Source organism: Rhizopus microsporus (assembly GCF_002708625.1).
Source record: "Rhizopus microsporus ATCC 52813 unplaced genomic scaffold scaffold_8, whole genome shotgun sequence".
NCBI classification, from domain to species: domain Eukaryota; kingdom Fungi; phylum Mucoromycota; class Mucoromycetes; order Mucorales; family Rhizopodaceae; genus Rhizopus; species Rhizopus microsporus.
The window spans coordinates 344,004-363,250 of NW_019671923.1; the positions used below are offsets into that span (position 1 = coordinate 344,004).

General features: G+C 36.3%; 9 protein-coding genes and 1 non-coding gene across 10 annotated transcripts; 7 read left to right on the forward strand and 3 right to left on the reverse strand.

Annotated features, from left to right (window-relative positions):
* Positions 1-1,178: 1,178 nt before the first annotated feature.
* Positions 1,179-1,952, reverse strand: RHIMIDRAFT_313304 (uncharacterized protein; the record flags this gene model as incomplete). Its single annotated transcript, XM_023614858.1, has 2 exons — positions 1,285-1,952; positions 1,179-1,237 (listed from the first exon to the last, which is right to left on the reverse strand). Exons 1-2 carry the CDS (start codon positions 1,817-1,819, stop codon positions 1,179-1,181), a joined length of 594 nt encoding a protein of 197 aa, XP_023466226.1. The 5' UTR covers positions 1,820-1,952.
* A 99-nt stretch (positions 1,953-2,051) lies between these two features.
* Positions 2,052-2,659, forward strand: RHIMIDRAFT_251479 (uncharacterized protein; the record flags this gene model as incomplete). Its single annotated transcript, XM_023610844.1, has 5 exons — positions 2,052-2,132; positions 2,192-2,224; positions 2,288-2,353; positions 2,407-2,548; positions 2,607-2,659. The coding sequence occupies 5 exons, from the start codon at positions 2,052-2,054 to the stop codon at positions 2,657-2,659; spliced, it is 375 nt and encodes a 124-aa protein (XP_023466227.1).
* A 258-nt stretch (positions 2,660-2,917) lies between these two features.
* On the forward strand, positions 2,918-4,392 carry RHIMIDRAFT_237447 (uncharacterized protein; the record flags this gene model as incomplete). The annotated part of the gene is made up of 5 exons (XM_023608760.1): positions 2,918-3,010; positions 3,063-3,304; positions 3,355-3,872; positions 3,927-4,146; positions 4,197-4,392. 5 exons carry the CDS (start codon positions 2,918-2,920, stop codon positions 4,390-4,392), a joined length of 1,269 nt encoding a protein of 422 aa, XP_023466228.1.
* A 95-nt stretch (positions 4,393-4,487) lies between these two features.
* RHIMIDRAFT_291887 (uncharacterized protein) lies at positions 4,488-7,196 on the forward strand. The gene is made up of 4 exons (XM_023613848.1): positions 4,488-4,695; positions 4,753-4,980; positions 5,033-6,754; positions 6,808-7,196. The coding sequence occupies exons 1-4, from the start codon at positions 4,498-4,500 to the stop codon at positions 7,135-7,137; spliced, it is 2,478 nt and encodes an 825-aa protein (XP_023466229.1). The 5' UTR covers positions 4,488-4,497; the 3' UTR covers positions 7,138-7,196.
* Positions 7,197-8,980: 1,784 nt separating this feature from the next.
* On the reverse strand, positions 8,981-9,053 carry RHIMIDRAFT_t32. Its single transcript has one exon. It is a non-coding gene; the product is annotated as a tRNA-Gln (tRNA).
* A 700-nt stretch (positions 9,054-9,753) lies between these two features.
* Positions 9,754-10,499, forward strand: RHIMIDRAFT_226558 (uncharacterized protein; the record flags this gene model as incomplete). The annotated part of the gene is made up of 5 exons (XM_023607571.1): positions 9,754-9,918; positions 9,967-9,988; positions 10,047-10,128; positions 10,190-10,238; positions 10,293-10,499. The coding sequence occupies exons 1-5, from the start codon at positions 9,853-9,855 to the stop codon at positions 10,497-10,499; spliced, it is 426 nt and encodes a 141-aa protein (XP_023466230.1). The 5' UTR covers positions 9,754-9,852.
* Positions 10,500-10,548: 49 nt separating this feature from the next.
* RHIMIDRAFT_282423 (uncharacterized protein) lies at positions 10,549-11,093 on the forward strand. Its single transcript, XM_023613071.1, has 3 exons — positions 10,549-10,713; positions 10,762-10,869; positions 10,929-11,093. Exons 1-3 carry the CDS (start codon positions 10,642-10,644, stop codon positions 11,064-11,066), a joined length of 318 nt encoding a protein of 105 aa, XP_023466231.1. The 5' UTR covers positions 10,549-10,641; the 3' UTR covers positions 11,067-11,093.
* A 1,685-nt stretch (positions 11,094-12,778) lies between these two features.
* On the forward strand, positions 12,779-14,688 carry RHIMIDRAFT_287632 (Pkinase-domain-containing protein; the record flags this gene model as incomplete). The annotated part of the gene is made up of 6 exons (XM_023613491.1): positions 12,779-12,831; positions 12,898-12,994; positions 13,053-13,142; positions 13,215-13,369; positions 13,423-13,927; positions 13,987-14,688. 6 exons carry the CDS (start codon positions 12,779-12,781, stop codon positions 14,686-14,688), a joined length of 1,602 nt encoding a protein of 533 aa, XP_023466232.1.
* Positions 14,689-14,936: 248 nt separating this feature from the next.
* Positions 14,937-15,993, reverse strand: RHIMIDRAFT_202492 (GroES-like protein; the record flags this gene model as incomplete). The annotated part of the gene is made up of 2 exons (XM_023606615.1): positions 14,937-15,832; positions 15,882-15,993. 2 exons carry the CDS (start codon positions 15,991-15,993, stop codon positions 14,937-14,939), a joined length of 1,008 nt encoding a protein of 335 aa, XP_023466233.1.
* Positions 15,994-17,478: 1,485 nt separating this feature from the next.
* Positions 17,479-19,196, forward strand: RHIMIDRAFT_306439 (general substrate transporter; the record flags this gene model as incomplete). Its single annotated transcript, XM_023614497.1, has 6 exons — positions 17,479-17,566; positions 17,619-17,950; positions 18,008-18,430; positions 18,485-18,782; positions 18,830-18,897; positions 18,951-19,196. Coding segments are annotated over 6 exons (1,455 nt in total), but the record flags the coding sequence as incomplete, so codon positions are not given.
* Between the last annotated feature and the right edge of the window lie 51 nt (positions 19,197-19,247).

The following is a 19,247-nucleotide window of genomic DNA, read 5'->3' on the forward strand; positions in this document are numbered from 1 at the left end:
CACCATTTTTTCTACTACGGAAAACGTTACCACCTCATCGGAACCTGGAACGGAGGCAACAATGATTGGGATAAGTATGACTTCCAATCAAACAGTTGCCGAAGTGGAAGGAGAAGATGAGGTGGTCTCCCGCCCTTCAACTTTCAACTGTTTTTCTTCGCTGTTGTTCCCCTCCCAAGATAAATAGAAAAAATAAGTTAGCAGCGCTCAAAGATCTAAAGAAATAGGAATTGAAAACATTTTTTTTTATTATATGTTATCTGAAAATAAAGCGTGGCACGAAAGAGCCTTTACCACCTCATCTTCTCCTTCCACTTCGGCAACTGTTTGATTTCAGAGGATCTCACTTTTTTATTGGACACTTTCACTTTCTCAAATCAGACGTTCATAAAAAATTTCTGGACAGAATCAATTACTTTCTGAAAGACAATTTACAGTTTTATTGCTATTTATGGTTCAACTCTTTATTCATACATCTATCCCAATAAGTTTCTGCGTGTCTGACCCATTCCATGCAGTCCTCAACAGCCACTGATTGACATGCTTCAACAATTCGTGGCGTGAGTTTTGAGTTAGTGTCTAAAGGATTTCGTTTGATATTATTTTTAATTTTAGCCCAGCATTCTTCAATTGGATTCAAAAATGGAGAATATGGAGGCATAAAAAGAGGCTTATAGCCTCGTTTGTTAATTGCATCTACGACAAACGCAGAGTGGTGAATTCTACAGCTGTCCATAACTATAAACATTCCCTTTTTGTTATGCTTATCAAGAACATCCATGACAGCTTCGATAAATTTAACAATATGGTACGCGGCTGTTCCTTTCTTAAGAGGTTTCGACTTGGATTTCTCCAAAACATTAGCTTTTCTCTTTTTAGTTGTATGTTCCTTAAATTCCTCCTCGAGTTTCTCCATATCTGACCGCTTCAATGGCTCAACTTTAGAAAAGTTGATGGTTCCAAAAGGAGAAATACAGCCGACAATTGTAACATTTGCTCCACGTCTGCTGTGAACTTGTACAATAGCAGGTTCGCCTTTTTTCGACCATGCGCGACTTCTCATCATTTAAGTATGAAACCCAGCCTCATCAATAAAAACACAGTTCTTTTGAAAGTCAACACCATTTTCTTTCCATTTGCATACTATGTCATGACGAAGAAGAGTTCTTTCAGAATTTCTATCTGCATTGTATTTCGACGCTTGCTTCAAAGAAAAATGACAGCTCTCTGTCAAGTGCTTCCAAAGGTTTTGCGAAGAAATAGTAAATCCGACAAAATCTTTACATAATGCCTCTTTAGCCATTTCAAGAGTCGATGAAGGGTTGTTATCGAAGAGCTTTACAAGAAATTCCGTATGTTCAGGTAAAAGCTTTACAGGTGTACCTCTGTTCGCTTTTTTCTTTAGTGATTTACCAGGAAGTACATCGCCACTACCTGCATTGAATTCCTTTAGTAGAAGGTATGCGCTACTTCTTGGAATCATGCACTGCTTGGCAGCTTTTGGCACACTCAACCCTTCTTCCTGAATAAGCTCAATAAAAGCACGAATCTGCTCCGGGCCATATTTGTTCTTCTTCTTGCTGTTATCTGTAATAGATATCGCATTAAAATCAGTGGTAATCTCTTCCATTGTTGGCTCTACTGTTATTGGCTCCTCGATTGGTTCCTCCATTTTGACGTCAAAAACAGGCTCGCAAGAGTCCAAGTCAATTAATTGCAGAATGTAACCATAATCCATTGCTAAATCTTCATCTCTCTCATCATCCGTTTCACTGTCTGGATAATAATCAAATTCAGGCTTATAATGTATAAAATCCATTGTAAAATATGTATGAATAACTAAAGAAGAAAAGGGAAAAGGTCCAGAAATTTTTTATGAACGTCTGATTTGAGAAAGTGAAAGTGTCTAATTTAATTTTTGAACCTGTCCAAAAAAAATAAAATGCGTCCAGACTGAAATTAAAAACTGTCCAATAAAATTTTTGAAATCGTCTAATTTTAGACTGAAATACTGTAACTCATCAAATTTTTTTACTTTTTGCTTTTAATACATGTCAGAAGAAGAAAAAAAGACGAGCTATCATCTATTGTTTGATGAAGATACAGGCGAATTGACGCCAAAGACTGAGAAGGTTTATTTTCTTTATCCTTCCCCCCTTTGATAATAACGCCACTTAAAAAAGAATGGTAGATTTTAAGAGCTATATTTGACAACTTTGATAAAGTAAATAGCTAGTCTGATATCTCTCTCTGTGTGTGAGCACATATACTTATAATGCATATATAGGACAAGGATGGCAAATGGAATTTGAAAGAAATTCAAGATTTTGCCACAGCTACCAATGGTCGTCCTGTAAAGAAAGGCAATCATGTGTAAAAGTGATGATTATTAAACATTAATGTTAGTTTGAAGACTCTGTGATTGATGAAATTATCGAATCCTTTGAAGTAGATGACAACAATAACCTATTGTTTTCAGGATTCTATCAAATGTACTACATGCAAACAGTTTCTGAACCAGAAGAAACATTAAAAGATTTTCAAAAGCGTAAGAAGAACTTTTTGTTATTCGAAATAGTTGATTTACACATTTATATACATTATAGATGGCTACGATGATAACTTAGAATTAGTAGCTTCGCGTACAGAACAAGAATAAATGTACACACGCGCGCGGAGAGAAAGAGAAAAGACCCCCACGTACTTTTGACTTGTATAAAAAATAAACACTCTTTTTTCTCCTCCTCTCTCTTTCTTTCTTTTTCTTAACCATTGCATGGAGAGTAATAAACGACAAGAACCAATGACAATGCCTGAATCTAAAAGACAAAAAACCTTAACTTCTCTTAGCGACGAAGGTGAAATATGTATATTTATTTATTTTATTCCTGCTACTAACAAAAAAAAAAAAAAAGAAATGGCAGCAACAACACCTTCAGATGTTGATATGCAAGACGCAAACGAAAATAATGTTGAGAAAGGCATCATTGACACACTCGATGCTTCAAAGGTGTGTTTTGTGTGTTTGCATTTTATGATGTCACATTATTGACAATTGATAGATTAAAATAGCACTTGAAGAATGCAAAATCCTTGTTATAGGCGCAGGAGGATTGGGATGCGAAATATTAAAGAATTTGGCCTTGACTGGATTTAAGCAAATACACGTTATTGACATGGATACGATCGACCTAAGCAACCTCAACCGTCAGTTTTTGTTTAGAAAAAAGGATATTGGCAAGTCAAAGGCTATGGTTGCCGCAGAGTTTGTTATGAGTCGAGTACCTGGTGTGCAAGTGACACCGTATGTATAACAGAATAAGATAATGTGACATACTAACGATTGCCTTATAGTTACTTTGGAAAGATACAAGATAAAGATGATGAGTACTATAAGCAATTTCAGCTGATCATCTGTGGCCTTGATTCGGTGGAAGCAAGAAGATGGATTAATGCCAAGGTCATAGAAATGGTGGATGAAGATGATATGGAGCACACATGGAAGCCCTTGATCGATGGAGGAACTGAGGGATTCAAGGGACAGGCTCGTATCATTTTGCCTACAATCACCTCTTGTTATGAGTGTTCATTAGACATGCTCAGTAAACCTACCACATTCCCTATTTGTACAATTGCAAACACACCACGCTTACCTGAACACTGTATCGAATGGGCATCCGTCTTGGAATGGCCACGTGTGTGGGGATCAAAAAAGTATGATACAGACAATCCAGAGGACATTAATTGGTTATACCAGCAAGCTCTAACAAGAGCAAAGCAGTTCAATATAACTGGCGTTACTTATTCCCTCACTCAGGGTGTAGTCAAAAACATCATTCCCGCAATCGCATCCACCAATGCAATTATTGCAGGTAAAAAACAAAAAACATCATGCTTTATAAGGTAACGCTTACATTATATAACAGCATCATGCTGCAACGAAGCTTATAAACTAGCCACGTGCGTAGCTCCTCATCTTAACAACTATATGATGTACACAGGTGATGCTGGTGTGTATACCTATACGTTTGAACACCAAAAGAAGCCTGAATGTCCAGTTTGCGGAAATGAATCAAAGACAGCTGAGCTTGATAAAGACATCACAGTTGATCAGCTAATTGAATACCTCACCGAACGATCTGACACGTAAGCTCTCTTTTTTTTAATGGTATTGAACTAAATACACCTTGTAATAGACAATTGAAAAAGCCTAGCTTGCGTACAGCAACCAAGTCCATCTATATGCAGGCTCCAAAGGCACTAAACCAGGCCACTTTACCTAATCTTGATAAGCTGTTGAGCGAATTTGTAAGTGAAGGAGAATACATAACTGTGACAGATGCAGCTTTACCCGTCAGTCTTCAACTCAAAATTGCTTGGAAAAATGCATAAACTCAATAAACGGTTCATTCAAACGCCGATCTAAGCCTCACTTCCTGCCAAATTATTTACACTTTTTTTGTATCTTTTTTTTTTGTTATTCTACAATAATACTCAATGCCAGGCTTTGTCTTAGAGGAAGCATTTCCACTTGCACGGTTTAATAAGAAACTCAATGAAGACAGTAGTCGCTTATTCACTGTCAGCATCAATGCTTTGGAATCCGTTTTGGACCCCATTCATACTGCCGATCGCTCTGATACGGCTGATCAAGTAGCTGTCACTGTTCAGGGCGAAGGCTTTAAGATATACAATGTAAAGACAGTTTTTATTCAGTACTATAAGAACTAGATCAACTCACCTCCATTTTAGACAATAGATCAAAAGTGTATAAAGTCATGGAATGCACCTCCTGGCGTTCTCTTTGCTGCTCCAGCTACTCATCAGGACGGCGGTAGTGATCCTGAATCAACTGATTACACCTACGCCATTATAGCCTCGAGCCCTGATTTACTAAAGGACGAAGAATATAAAACAGTCTGGCTATGGAAGAACATAAAGAACAACGATAATGACAACTTGGACCACATTACCAAAAGTGTAAGAGATCTCTTTTATTATTATTCTATCAATCTAACATTCTATCCTGCAGTTTGATGAACGTATTAGTGCTATACACATATCACCTGTCTTACAATCACATGTTATTATGATTGGCGAAAGTGGATCTGTTGAATTAAACACCAAAGATCTCGAACGTTTAATTGCAAAGCAAAAGGGTCAGAAGAACACTCGTGTTGCATGGTCTACTGTCTTTGTTACTTCTAATGCTCACTGTTGTATTCCTTCCTCAATGGTTCCTCCTAGATCTACGATTGTTGTTACTGTCAGCAACTCTGTTGGATCAGACACCTACACAGTAAAGCTTGATTATGTCAATGTCGAACGTAGAAGTATAGATAACCTTGCCAGCATCGATATTAAATTAGCCGAGAAACCTATCGCATTCACTTTAGACCCTATTGACGGACGGTTGACTATCCTGAGCGTAGCTGGCACCTGGACAGTATGGCGTCTACAGTTAAAATATAGCTCATCCAAGAAGATTGCAAGTCATTTGACCGAACATTTATCCATCAAATTGAATGGATACCGATTTAGTGACAAGTCTCTGGGTAACGTAGCAGCTACTGCACCTTTGGGCGATAGCTATGTGGCCATGATCGCCCCTCGAACAGGAAACAAGAAGAATAGCAGCGAAGCAGAGCATGTCGTGAGCGTCTGGGATATCAAGTATGGCACACTACAGGCAGAACAGACCATCAAGACATCAGAGAAAAACGTAGCCAACAAGAACTGTGTTTGCAGCATTGCCACTTTACCCAACTCTCATTTAGCCATCACGATTTCATTCATAGATGCACAAGGCTCGAAAAGCAGTGGAAAGTCATCAAAGAAGACTGTAGACACTACTTCAGTTGTCATGCTCTGTCCTTATTACAGCGAACCAGTTTCTTTAATGGCAGCTATGGGAAAGATGAAGCAAACGGTTGAATTCATGGGCATCAGCGAGAATCTTGATTCAGTAGACAATATTGGTTATTCACGAAGTGGAAAAGAAACAGTGATGCGTGAAATACACTTTTCAGCCGATTTACAAGACTCTGATGAAATTTATGAAAAATGGGTATCGAAAATTCACAAGATTCAAGATGTGGAAGCAAAAGTGCTTGCTGACTTATTGCGTCCTGATGTCTCTGAAGATAAGTTTGTTGACACATTCTTTGATTACATTCGTGTGAAGAGAGTTGATGTGACCGAGGATAATGATACAACTATGACAGAGGCCCATCTTGAAGCCAAGACAGAACAATATCGCAACATTATGCTGAACAGATATCAGCCTTCAAAAAAGAAGTCGGTTGAACTGTCACAATTTTTTGTCTCAAAGATTGTTTCACGCTGCTTTGAATCAAAGGGAGACAACAGTTTTTGGCCAGTGGACGTACTTCTTTATTTATTGAAGAAGTCACTTATTCGTAGTAACTATTGCGAAAAAGGCATCATCAACGCGCTCCTGGAAAGAAAAGAATGGGCACTTTTGCCTATTATACTTGAAACAGTTCATGATATTCCTGAAAATGACTTAGTAACACTCATAAAAGCGTTGATTAGTATACATAATGAAAATAGCAAAGAATGGGACACCGCTAGATTCAATACATACTTCAAGTCAATCGTAGAAGCTCCTAGAAATGATATCTTCCTTCAGCAATCACTAAAGCGAATCAATGCAGCCGAATTACCTATTATCTTACAGACACTTGCCGTTTGGTTAAAGGAAAAATCCTCAAATTTAAACAATCGCAGCAATGTAAGTCGTTTAATTTATCTAATATACTCTGTTTCTTATTGCTCCTTATATAGATTGTCGATTTTTGCAACAGTATATTGGACGTTCACTTCCCAACACTTATCTTGGAGCCATCATTACAATCTATTGTTCATACTTTGCGTGAACTGACTTCTCATGAGATTGAGGTTATCGATGACCTTGAGCAGTTGAGAAATATTCTAGGTGCTTACAACCGTAAACATAAGCATGCACGTGCAAAGAAATCATTAGAAAGAAAAGCTAGACAAGAAAACGCGGACGCACCATATGATGAATTGACTCGCTTTAGAAAGAAAAAGAATGGCAAATTCGGTGGCGAGCAAGGTATACCAGTCTATAGAGTGGAAGTATTCAGGTTTTAATAGATTAACTCACCATGTCATTTCTTTGTATTTTCTTTTAAAAATAAACACATGTACACTTTTTCATCATTTATACTTTTTTTTAATACCATTTTAAAGAGATTTTCTATCTGTAACAACATAGAATTAGCTTGTATCAAGTTGAGAAGCAATGAAAGAGAATAATACACACTTGATATAAAGCTATAGTGTATGATAATGAATACGAACTATACGAAGTAAGCATTAAGCCTATATAAGTTATTACTTTCTCCTTCATATATAAAAGGATATACTCATTAAAAAGTAATTTAAACATTTTCACAATAAACGGAAAGAACTGGTAAAGAAAGCTTTTAATTTGTTCCTGATACTGATCTCACTATTCTTTTCATGATCTGAATTATATCAGGAACCGTTATTCAACCAAATCCTTTTACATTCCACACTTAGAATAGTGACTTACAGCCATTTGATGGTAAAAATAAAGTCTGTTCCATGTTCTTTCAGCCTTTATCTTTGAATAAACAAAGAACCTGTTGTTAAGGTAAAGATTTATTTATAAGATGATAAAATGTAGGCAAGAACCAAGTTTTGAGCTTGGATAATGTAGTGTGAATTTTGGTTTTGTGTATAGGTTGGTTTAAAGTTTAAGTTGATTTAGTTAATTTAAAGAGTTGCTGAATACGTTGACGATATGTCGTTGTTTGACCACCGGAGCTTTTTGTAAGATAATAGTTTCTTGCGATAAACTTGTAGATACAAAAAGATATATGAGCGTTTTCTTTGTAATAGATTAAAAATCTTTTACTAATTGATAATTTTCTTTTAAAAGAGTGACAACAAGAAGAATGACATTGGAATTATGTTCCTGAAAGAAAGTGTTTGGCTCTTTAGAGAAATATTATTGGGTGCTAGTAAGATGAAATGTATTAGTAGTAAGGCTTAAAAAAGGGTATATAAGTAAAATCTGGCATTATAGTGATCGCCAGATCTTAACATAAGATCAATATAGAGTAATTTAGTACTAAGGCCTGTAAGATAAAGTAAAAAAAGTAAAGTAAAAAGGTTGTTAAGCAATTGCTGCTTAAGTTATAAGATAAATTAGAAGAAGTTATTGTGATCTGACTTGATGTCATATATTTCAAGAGTAATTTGGGATATTCGTACTGTGACAGGTTATGTCTTGCTAGGCTGCCTTATATATAAGAGTTTAAAGTAGGATTTGAATAGATTTGGAGACGTTAAGTCTTGTAAAAGTTAGATATCCTTGTACGAGTAGGTTGCTTTTTTGTGACCACCAGATCTTTGTCAGATCAATTAAGTAAGTAAATCAAAAGATAAAAAAATATAATAAGAAGATAAGTCGTTAAGACTTGTATAAAGGTAAATAAGAAAAGAAGATAAAAGGGATGAGTGATTGAGTAGTTATTTTTTACTACTTATTTCAATACTGAATTCACTACTTTTTATTTTATAAAATAGGAGGATATTTATATATCGTTGAAAATGTTATGGATAATAATAATAATAATAATAAAAGACCTTTGGAGGCGTTGAAGACCTTTTGAGGTGTAAAAGACCTTTTGAGATCTGCGTTGTATAATATACTAATTATAGAAAGAAAAAAAATAACCAGGCCTGCTACAGTACTAATCCAAAGAGGAAAAAATATACGTAATGTAAGATCATAATATATAGTTTAAAATAATGAGAGAATACGATAAGTGATAAATAGCTGAAACTTGCAAATGCATGCATAATGTTACCAATATTGACAGTTACCAAAAGTGGTACCAGCAAAAAATTATATTTATGAGCAGCAGAACGATAAAACATTTATCCGGTGAAAAATGCATAAAAAAGGTCTCGCCGAGACTCGAACTCGGATGATAAGATTCAGAGTCTTATATGCTAACCAATTACATCACGAGACCCTTCACATTTTCCAGAGAAAGCAAAAATCAAATCATCCTGTTTTTATCACGTGACCCTACAAATACCCGTTGACGCACTCTTTTGATTATAAAGCATTCTTATTAGCTGTGAAAGGTTGCATCACTCGAATTACGAGTCACGCTCATTTGTTGACAACTTTGAAAAATGAGCTTTTACATGTCTTTCTTGAAATCAGGGTTTGGGAAGAAACTACATTATTAGTAATATTGATTACCTCTTTTCATGAAACAGCCAACTACTAGCATTTTCAGAAGCCGCGTCTGAGCTCCATGCGCGAGTGGTTATTTGTGAGGCAAAACTCATACTTGAAATTATTTGGACAAGATTCTCTATTAATGATTAGAGCATTAGTTAATTTATGTGATTGCGGTAGATAGAGCATAAATTCAATAAACGTTCACGTACAGATGATAGTCGTAGTCGTAATTCTTTTTATAAGTTCTCGTAATCACATTGAAATGGCATCTGATACATTCAAACTAAGCGTGTTGGAATCACTATATTATTATTTAAAATAAGAGGCATTTTGACTATATTAGCTCTTTCCAAGTAGCTTTTATCTCTTTTTTTACCTGGACAGGAATGATAAAGATTGTGCCCAATATAAAGCATTTAATTTGTGATTTATGCAAAGAATATAGATGAATTTGTTGTCAATAGAAGTGTTATGTGTTAGTATACTGCTTTTGTATTTTGATACTATATTGAAGTTGACATATTTTTTGCAGCTAATTATGTTCTTCTTTCTTTTGATCTTCTCTTTTCAAACAAGTAAAAATGGCAGAAGCGGATATTCATTGCAATATAATACAATGCAGGAAGCCTCTTTCGATAGAAATACAAGTAAAAATGAAAATAATAATCCAAACAGCTGAATAATAATGCCTTTAGGCATGCGTTACTTCTTGTTCACGTACGGCAATGTTGCACTATATTAATTGTTTGCAGCTCTTAGCTTGATATGTGTATAGATATTTTTTGCTTGGATTGTTCAAATAGAAAATTTACAGAGGCACTTGTTTGTCCTGCATGTAATACAAGTCTAGCGGAAAGGTATGTAAAAGTAGGAAATGAAAAAGGATGAAAGCCATAAATTCAATCAACTCCTTCATAGTGGAGACATCATATTGACACAATTAAATCCAAGTGAACAGTATAAATCAGTAATTAAAAAGACAATTACAAAACTCTTATAATGAACCGTTACGCCTATATAGTCTGTATTAGCTGGATTGAAGCCAGAGGTTATTTTGGATATTAGTGGTCGAGCAATAGCATTTTATGAATATCAAGTTTCACAAGAGTTATGCTTTCAATCTATGCTGCAAAGCAACATAGAGGATAAGCATAGTTCATTAAGAGAGCAATACAATATGATGAATCGCGATTTTAATAATATTTTAAAAGGTAAAAATAACGATTAGAACATAATACATGGTGATCAAGTCTCTTTATTTATTATCATAGTCGAGAGAGAGAAACAGTCAGGTTACGAAATACTCTAGCACATATGCATACATTAGTACCTTAATAACATATACAATAGCATTGATTAAGGAAAAGGAAATGGAGAAAAGGAAATACCAACAATTATACAGTCAGTTAGAGGAAAAGACCAAGCAATTTCAAAAGCTACAGGTAATAAACCGTATATTAGGAAGAGCATATGTTTTACATATAGCTTAGAACATGTACGAGAAACTCAAGCGAAAGACTATTCAGCCAAATATGCAGCAGCAACAGAATAGCCTTATTCCAACCGCTTCGTCAGTTATATCATCGGCTACAAGAATGGTAAAGAATGTTTAACCTTTCCATTTTTAACTCAAGTATAATTGAATATTAGGGAGCAGCCTATGGTGCACAAAGAACAGGATATACAAGTCATAATAGTAGATCTACGATTGCTGGAACAAATGCACCTACAGCATTTACGCCTACTGCACCTCTTGCAGCTCCAGCATCTGCAAGAAGACCATCACCTTCTGTAAGAACAAGCATTAGTAGGATACCTCCTCCAATAAAATCAGTTTGTTCTACTCGAAGCAGTAGGTATGTAACTAGAAATACTAGTGAATTCGTACAGTCAAATAAGTTAGATGGGAAAACAAGAGATGAAAACCGGCATCGTCATTATCACAGACATCATAAACATCGTTCTCTAAAGTATGAATAATCATCTTATATTTTAATAATTCATGTCCTCATAAAATAAAGTGTACAAAGACTTTGAGATAAGTGCTGGTAACAAACTTTCTTTTCCAACCATGGAATATAGAAAGCTATTTTTGCTTCTGAATATACACCATTATATCCTGTTGATGGCATCTTAAAAACAGTATTTGTTAATCCGACTTACTGAAAGATGCCTTTGAGAAAAAATAGTTCTTTTTGTGCTCATTATTCATACTCACTATGCAAATTTAAGTGTACAGATTTGTCAAGGCGCCTGATACAAGCTCTGGGTCAGACGCACACACTTTTCTTTTCTTCCACAATTCGTGAAACATTAATATCCTAGGAAGGTTTTGGATTGTCTTTAATTCGAATTTGAAGCAAAGATTGCACTTAAACTCGTGATAGATTTGACGATTGTTTTTGTTTCGCTTTATGCTCGCATAAAGGTAGGTTTGTCAAGAAAAACGACCAATTCTTAAAAACAACGTTTGTGGTTTTTCCTATTTATGGTCCCAGACAATAAACCTTTGGATCCTGACCCTGTTTTTCCTATTGAAATCACACTTTTTTTTTTCGGTATTCAGGTTGCTGCAAGGATCCTTTTGATATCGTGTGACCACATACATACACCATATGAGCATAAATTTCCAACTGTTTCGCAATAATTGATGTGTTCATGCTCTTCTCAAACATCAACTTGCGCAATATTGTTTTGTCTTAGGTTTGAGGCAGGGTATATTGTTTCGCTTTATTGTAGCTTGAATCACGTGAATGTTTATGTTCTTTAGTTCATAGAATGCATATTAAAGATGTGTATTTGTTCACATTGAATACATTGCACAACTTATTTTGACACAATGCGACATCGCTTCAAGGGAAAAAGAGTGTGTCTTGATTTTCAAATTACTGATAAAATTTAGAATCTGCTGACATCTGCTGAGGCCTGCTGAGGTCCGAAAGCATGAATGCTATCATCATACCTTGTTAAAAATAGAAAAGAAAAGTTTTAATAGTTTTTCATGACTACAAGTCCCCCTTTCATAGAATGAGTCACGTTTATAGTTGATAGTTTGTCCTAACCTTAATGAGGATCAACGATATTACAGCATTAATAAAGAGGTCACATTTCTGAATAAAATGTACATCATTTGGCATAAGTTGCTTTCTCTCTTTATTAATTAAATAATTTACCTGCTGCAAACATTGGATCATCATCACTTGATACCTAGTGGGTTTCTGCCAGTTCATAACGATATTAAATTCTGAAAACAACACATAGAAATTAAGTGACGGTAATAGCAATAATAGAAATTATTGAGTCGGTCATTCAACTTTATTTGGCAACTTAAAACCATTGCAGATTGTGGAGCTTTCTTTTTTTGTTTTCTTTTTTTTTCTTTAGTTTTCGGGATAAATGGCAGTTTTCAGTCAGATAAAGAATTTCATTAAAAGCTCCTATTTGGGAGGCCAGAAATACGAAGCAGCTGCTAAAATCGTAGAAGAGGAGAAAAAAGCCAAAAATACCATGCCAAGTTACCCAGAGCTTGGTGCCTATCAGTTGACAGCAAAGCTTGGAGAGTAGGACAACAAAGATATACACAGTATTAGGTCTTATGCTAACCACACAAAAATGTATTTCTCTAGTGGTGCATTCTCCAAAGTATATGAGGCTATAAACTTAAAAACCAACGAGAAAGTGGCTATCAAAATTGTCAAGAAGGCAGAGATAAATAATCAACAGGTGTGTGTTTTGCTTGTTTAAGTAAACAATAACATACTTATCTCTTTTTTTTTCTTAGAAAGCAAGTGTTTTAAAAGAAGCGCAAATAATGAGAACTTTAGATCATCCATCGATTGTTAAACTATTGGATTTTATGGAAACCAAAGAAGTAAATGTCATTAGAAAGATGGAGAAAAGGGTGGTTTATTCTTCAGTTGTACTAATCTAAATACATCGATAGCATTTCTTTCTTGTACTAGAACTATGCGAGGGTGGAGAATTATTTCATCAAATTGTCCGTCTCACTTATTTAAGTGAAGATCTTGCCCGTCACTGCATTAAACAAGTTGCAGATGGAATTCGATACTTGCATGAGGAGAAAGGAGTTGTTCACAGGTATATAAAGTTTCATTAAATCCGTATACGGAAACACTAAAGAACATTTATAGAGATATTAAACCAGAAAACTTGCTATTTACACCAATTGAATTTATGGAACGTGACACCCCACTACCACCCAACGAATTTGACGAACCCAAAGAAGATGAAGGGAAGTTTGTAGAAGGATTAGGTGGCGGTGGAATCGGTCAAGTGAAGATTGCTGATTTTGGTCTATCCAAAGTGATATGGGATGAACAAACTAGAACACCTTGTGGTACTGTAGGGTATACAGCTCCAGAGATTGTAAATGATCAGCGGTATTCCCGATCTGTCGACATGTGGGCACTTGGTTGTGTTCTCTATACTTTGCTTTGCGGCTTCCCTCCTTTTTATGATGAGAGTATTAGTGTCCTGACCGAAAAGGTAGCTAAAGGCCGTTATACTTTCTTAAGCCCATGGTGGGATAATATCTCGGCTGAAGCCAAAGACTTGATAGAAAATTTATTATGTGTCGATCCAAAGAAACGTTATAGTATCGGGCAATTTCTAGAACATCCTTGGATGAAAAAACAAGTAAGCGATATTACCTAATATATCACTCGGCTGTATTGGATTTTTAACCAATCATTTAGAAATTAGAACAAGCAAAAGAAAATGGTGCAGTTGCTGATGACCATTTACCTGATATATCTTCAACGCCCAAAGCTTCGATACTTGAAGAGGCACTTAACCGTATGAAAAATCCCCACGAAACTGAAGCCGAAGCTTATAAACGCATGATCTTAGAACGCAATAGAGATCAACAGGAACTAGAGGAGGCTGCTCCTTCATCTGGTGCGTCATCCGTCGTAAACTCTCGTGCCAACTCACGCGCCAACTCCCGTGCTCCTTCAGTCATTGCTTCTGGAACCGTAACCCCCCGTAGAGATTTGTATTCAGGAGTTGCATCTATGAAGGAAATGTTTGATATCTCTTATACTGTGCATCGTATGGCCGAAGAAAAGGCAAGACGTAATCACTTGAAGACAAAGCCTCAGGATGATCAACGTGTGCTGTTTAGAAATGCTGTAAATGCACAAGGTGAAGAAAACGACGACACATCAACAGAAGAAGATACCGATGAGACATCTTCCCTACAGACTTCAGCAAGCGAGGGGAAAATAGTAACAGATAAACAGTTAAGAGAGCTGCAAATGAAATTAGAGGCATTGGGTCATGAAGAGTCAATAAAAAAGGCAAAGAAACCAAAACCAAAACAACACAGCAGTTTCATTGACTTAAACATGGATAAATCAACATTATTTGCTAGAAGAAAAAATCCTAAAGCCGCTTAGCTTGACTCATTTACCAACATACATAAAACTCACGAAAGCTGCTGGCCGGTTTTCATTTGCAAAGAAAAAAATACGACTATGTTGTTGTAAAACTGATTTCGATAGATGTTTTATTCGGGAATAAATAAAGTTTCATCCTTAAGGGTCGTACGCCCAAAACACTACATAAAGAAAGATGATGTGTCATGTGTGTCATTTATTATATATACATAATAGCAAAGAAAAAAAAAGGGGAGGGGGGTATTGGCTTAGGGCTTAACTACCACTTTCAAGCCTGTACCAGCGGTAAACACTTCCCAAGCCTTATCAAATTCTTTCAAGCTAAAAGTGTGGGAAACGAGTGCACTCCAATCTACTCTACCCTCTGCGAGAATCTTTACTGCACGATCAATTCCATATGGGTTTGTAAAAGTTGAGGTGATGGTCAGTTCTCTTCTGTAAATATCATAGGGAGACACAGACACGCGGTCTTCTACTTTTGCAACACCGACCCAAACGACAGTGCCTCCAGCTTTGGCGAATTTTACAGCATCATCGCAGGTGTTGGGTCGACCAGCACATTCAAACACGACATCATATCCTTCACCAAGGGCACCGTTGACGGGACCCAAGGCACCTGGGGCATACGCTTCAGAAGCACCAAAGATCTCCTTTGCCTTTTGGCGTCTAAGCTCCGTAGGCTCAATCACGGACACTTTTCCTCCACTGGCATTAGCAAGGGCAGTTACCATCAAACCAATAGGACCAGCACCAATAACGAGTACAGAGTCACCGGTTTTGATATTGCCTTTATCAACAGCATGAACAACGCATGAGAGAGGTTCGGATAAACAGGCGACCTCTGGAGGGACATGAGAGGGAACTTTGACAGCAGCACGTGCTGGAATTGCAACATATTGTGACATACCACCATCAACAGTGACGCCAATACAAAAGAGGTCTGTACAAAGATGATATTTCTTGTTACGACAGAATCCACATTGGTTACAGGGAATGTTGGGGTCAATAGCAACCAAGTCGCCTTCTTTGACAAGAGCCTTAGTTTCGGGGTGCAGTTTCTCGACGTATCCACAGAATTCATGTCCAACCACGACCTTTTGAGTAGCTTGTGGTGTTTCGCCCTTACAGATGTGTAAATCCGTGCCTATAGGCTTTGTTAGTATCACGATAAATATCAATAATAGGAGACTTACCGCAAATTCCAGAAGCAGCGACTTTAACCAAAAGCTCACCCGGCTTTAATTCCGGTAGTTTCTTTGTGATTAATTCAATAGAGCCAACTTTTTCCCAGCTGGCAACGGTCATTTCTTTCACTGAGGTAGACATTTTGTTATGTTTGTTGTAGATTGACTTGAAAGAGTAGGAGCAAGAAAAAGAAATAAATAAATAAATAAAAAAGAGACTACTTTATAGACTATTCTTGTAGTATAGCGTAAACAGTGGGGCGGGATAGGTTTTATCAGGTTAACATCATTTGCTAAAAATCCGATTGGACGTAATAAAAAAAGCAAGCTGCAGCTGAGTTTGGGGTATTCATTTTGCTCAAAAGGACAAATTCTCCTGGGAGTCTTTTCCTAATTTGTGTATTTTTCAAATGTCCCAGACCACATCATTCATAGCTTTACAATATCAAAAACAAGTCGATAAAGTAAATATCACATTTCAGCAGTAAAAAGGGTTGACTATTCACTAGTGAAATCAATGAATCGGATAAATTATGAGCACACAAATAAATGTATCATTTCACAAAGATTGACTTTTTTTGCAGTAACCGGCTAATTGGTCTGGTTACTTTAAAAGTGCATCATTTTCACCCTGAGATCTTGCTAAAAGAAATTGTATAATCCATATGAATCTACTTATAAACTGAGCTCAACAAACAGTGAATACATACATCATCAAAGAGTGGGTGTATGCTAGTTTGGTTTTTACATAGATACATTCAGTTACAATAGTTAAATCGATTGCCTCATATCAAGTTCAATTTTTTCTAGGCTCCTCAGGGTCTCTTTGGGGGGGGAATGAGTTCCTCTATTTTTATCAATGTTACATTAGTACAAAACAAGTTAACTAATGCGCGGTATATGGCTTACCTTGCGTATACCGGTTTTTTCATTTATTTATCAATGAGAATATCTTTGACTTTTACAAAGAGCTGAGAATCAATTCATTACACAAGTTTGCTCACTTTTGTTGTTTGTTATCAGATCTACTCCACATTTTCATATCTTTATGTCACATAGATCTTTGAATCTATTCGTATATTTTATGAATACATACTCTCTTATATAAAATCCACACTTTAATATAAAAAAACATACTCTCTTATTTCATCTTGTAATGGGGCGGGAAAATCGCTATTCAGCATTCCCACAGCCAACGAAATGGATCCAACTTTAATTATCCCCGCCGTAAAACATAAGTGTCCAGAAATAAGGGCAACACAGCTATGATTCATGTATGACTTGTGTATTCTTTAACTTGATTTCTTTTGATACAGCGCTTTATACAAGCAAACACTTTGTTTACTATAGTTATTCTTTTAAAAAAAAGAAACCCATGTGAGCATTTATCCAAATGAAAGAGATAATCATGCATATTTTATCCTATACTATTTTAAGAAATCAAATTGTCCGATTGGGCTGCGCCTACTGGTTACCCCAGATCTAGTGTAACAATAAACTTTATACTTCTTCAGAATGAAAGTTAATAGCGTCATAAAATAGGTCATGCAGTCTGCGGTTACCAAAACAATATATAAATAACAATTAATTTGACACTTTTTCAATTTCAATTTCAAAAATGAAATTACTCAAGGGTAGTGCATTGCTTTATTCTGTAGCATGCTTTGCATCATTAGGACAATTCCTCTTTGGTTGTAAGTAGTCTATCTGTTTATATATTCTTTTTTTTTCTCAAATACTTTATAGATGATCAAGGAGTCATGTCCGGTATTTTGGTCAATAATCGATGGCTCGAACTATTTGGAAATCCTAATTCGACAATACAAGGTTTGATAATTGCAATTTTTGAACTTGGTGCCTGGTTCACCTCTTATCCAACAAGTTGGTTCATGGATCGCTTTGGTCGTCGTTGGACAATCTTAATAGGCGCTGCTATCTTTATTGTTGGTGGATCAGTTCAAACAGGATCAAGTAACTTGGCTGGTATCTTACTTGGTAGACTGATTGCCGGTTTTGGTATCGGCTTCTTGAGTACTGTCCTCCCTGTATACACTGCAGAATTGAGTCGTGCTCACAACGTATGTCATAATCAGTGAACCTGAGCGCTTGTATTAACCACTCCTCTCTTTCTATAGCGTGGTAAAGTCACTGTCTTGGGTATGAGTATCAACATGTTTGGTTATATGTCTTCGGCGTTTATTGATTACGGATTCAGTTTTGTTGAATCAGATTGGTCATTCAGAGGCCCACTCTTATTGCAAGTTGTATTTGCCCTTATTTTAGCTGTAGGAACACTTGCTCTTCCAGAGTCACCAAGATACTTGTTATCCAAGCAAAAGGATGACCTCGCTTTAGAAACACTTTCTGATATGTATGGAAAGCCTGCTGACAACCCTCAAGTACTACAAGAATATGAAGAAATCAAGACTACATTAGAACTGGAAGCAAAGCTTGGAGAACCCACTTGGGGCGAAATGTTTACATTATACACAAGACGATCTTTCATTGCTATTGCTGTGCAAGCCCTGGGTCAACTATCTGGTATTAATATTGTCACAGTAAGTTCTTTTTTTACATTTAGTTCAAACATATCACTAACGTAGTATATTAAGTACTATGCACCCAAAATGTATGAAGCCGTACTTGGTCCAGGCAACAGGACAATTCTATTTGCTGGATTTACTGCTCTTGTTTACTTTTGTGGCGCTCTGATTGCAGCAGTTCTTGTTGATAGAGTAGGAAGAAGACCTTTGTTTATGTCTGGTAGCTTCTTTATGATCATTTGGTTGGTTCTCATGGCTGTATTCAATAAGATAGATCTTGGTATGACATCCGCTATTCTTGTTATTGTCTTCACAATGATTTATGTCGGTACATTTGGTATTACTTGGGCTTGTGTAGACTGGTTATGTAAGTAGTACGCGCTACAACTGACAAATGACTTATATCGTCTATAGATCCCGCAGAAATTTTCCCATTCCGTACAAGAGCTAAGGGTATGTCTCTTGCTGTATCATCTAATTGGGTAAGTCTGGCTTTTCACACTACTTGTAACCTCTACTCACTTTATATTTGTAGTTGAGTAACTTTGCTGTTGGTTTATGGACACCTCCACTTTTAGACCGCATCGGATGGGCTACTTACATCTTTTACGCTGCATGGAATGTTGTTGCTTTATTCGTAGTATACATGTGGTTTGTTGAAACGAAAGGAAAGAGTCTGGAAGAAATTGATGCTATCTTTGAAGACGGCGCAGGCGACGTTCCACCAGAATTAGCAATCAATAGCGAGAAGAAAGAGGTGTCTGATGAAAACAAGGTGTAAATATTTATTATTCATTTATTCTTAATATGCTATTACTGTATTTTTATAAAT

Coding starts and splice junctions, on each gene's coding strand:
- RHIMIDRAFT_291887 (XM_023613848.1), top strand. CDS start 4,498: ATGCCAGGCTTTGTCTTAGAGGAAGCATTTCCACTTGCACGGTTTAAT. Junction 4,981..5,032: donor TGGACCACATTACCAAAAGT/GTAAGAGATCTC, acceptor TCTATCCTGCAG/TTTGATGAACGTATTAGTGC. Junction 6,755..6,807: donor ATTTAAACAATCGCAGCAAT/GTAAGTCGTTTA, acceptor CTCCTTATATAG/ATTGTCGATTTTTGCAACAG.
- RHIMIDRAFT_282423 (XM_023613071.1), top strand. CDS start 10,642: ATGGAGAAAAGGAAATACCAACAATTATACAGTCAGTTAGAGGAAAAG. Junction 10,714..10,761: donor AGCAATTTCAAAAGCTACAG/GTAATAAACCGT, acceptor CATATAGCTTAG/AACATGTACGAGAAACTCAA. Junction 10,870..10,928: donor TATCATCGGCTACAAGAATG/GTAAAGAATGTT, acceptor ATTAGGGAGCAG/CCTATGGTGCACAAAGAACA.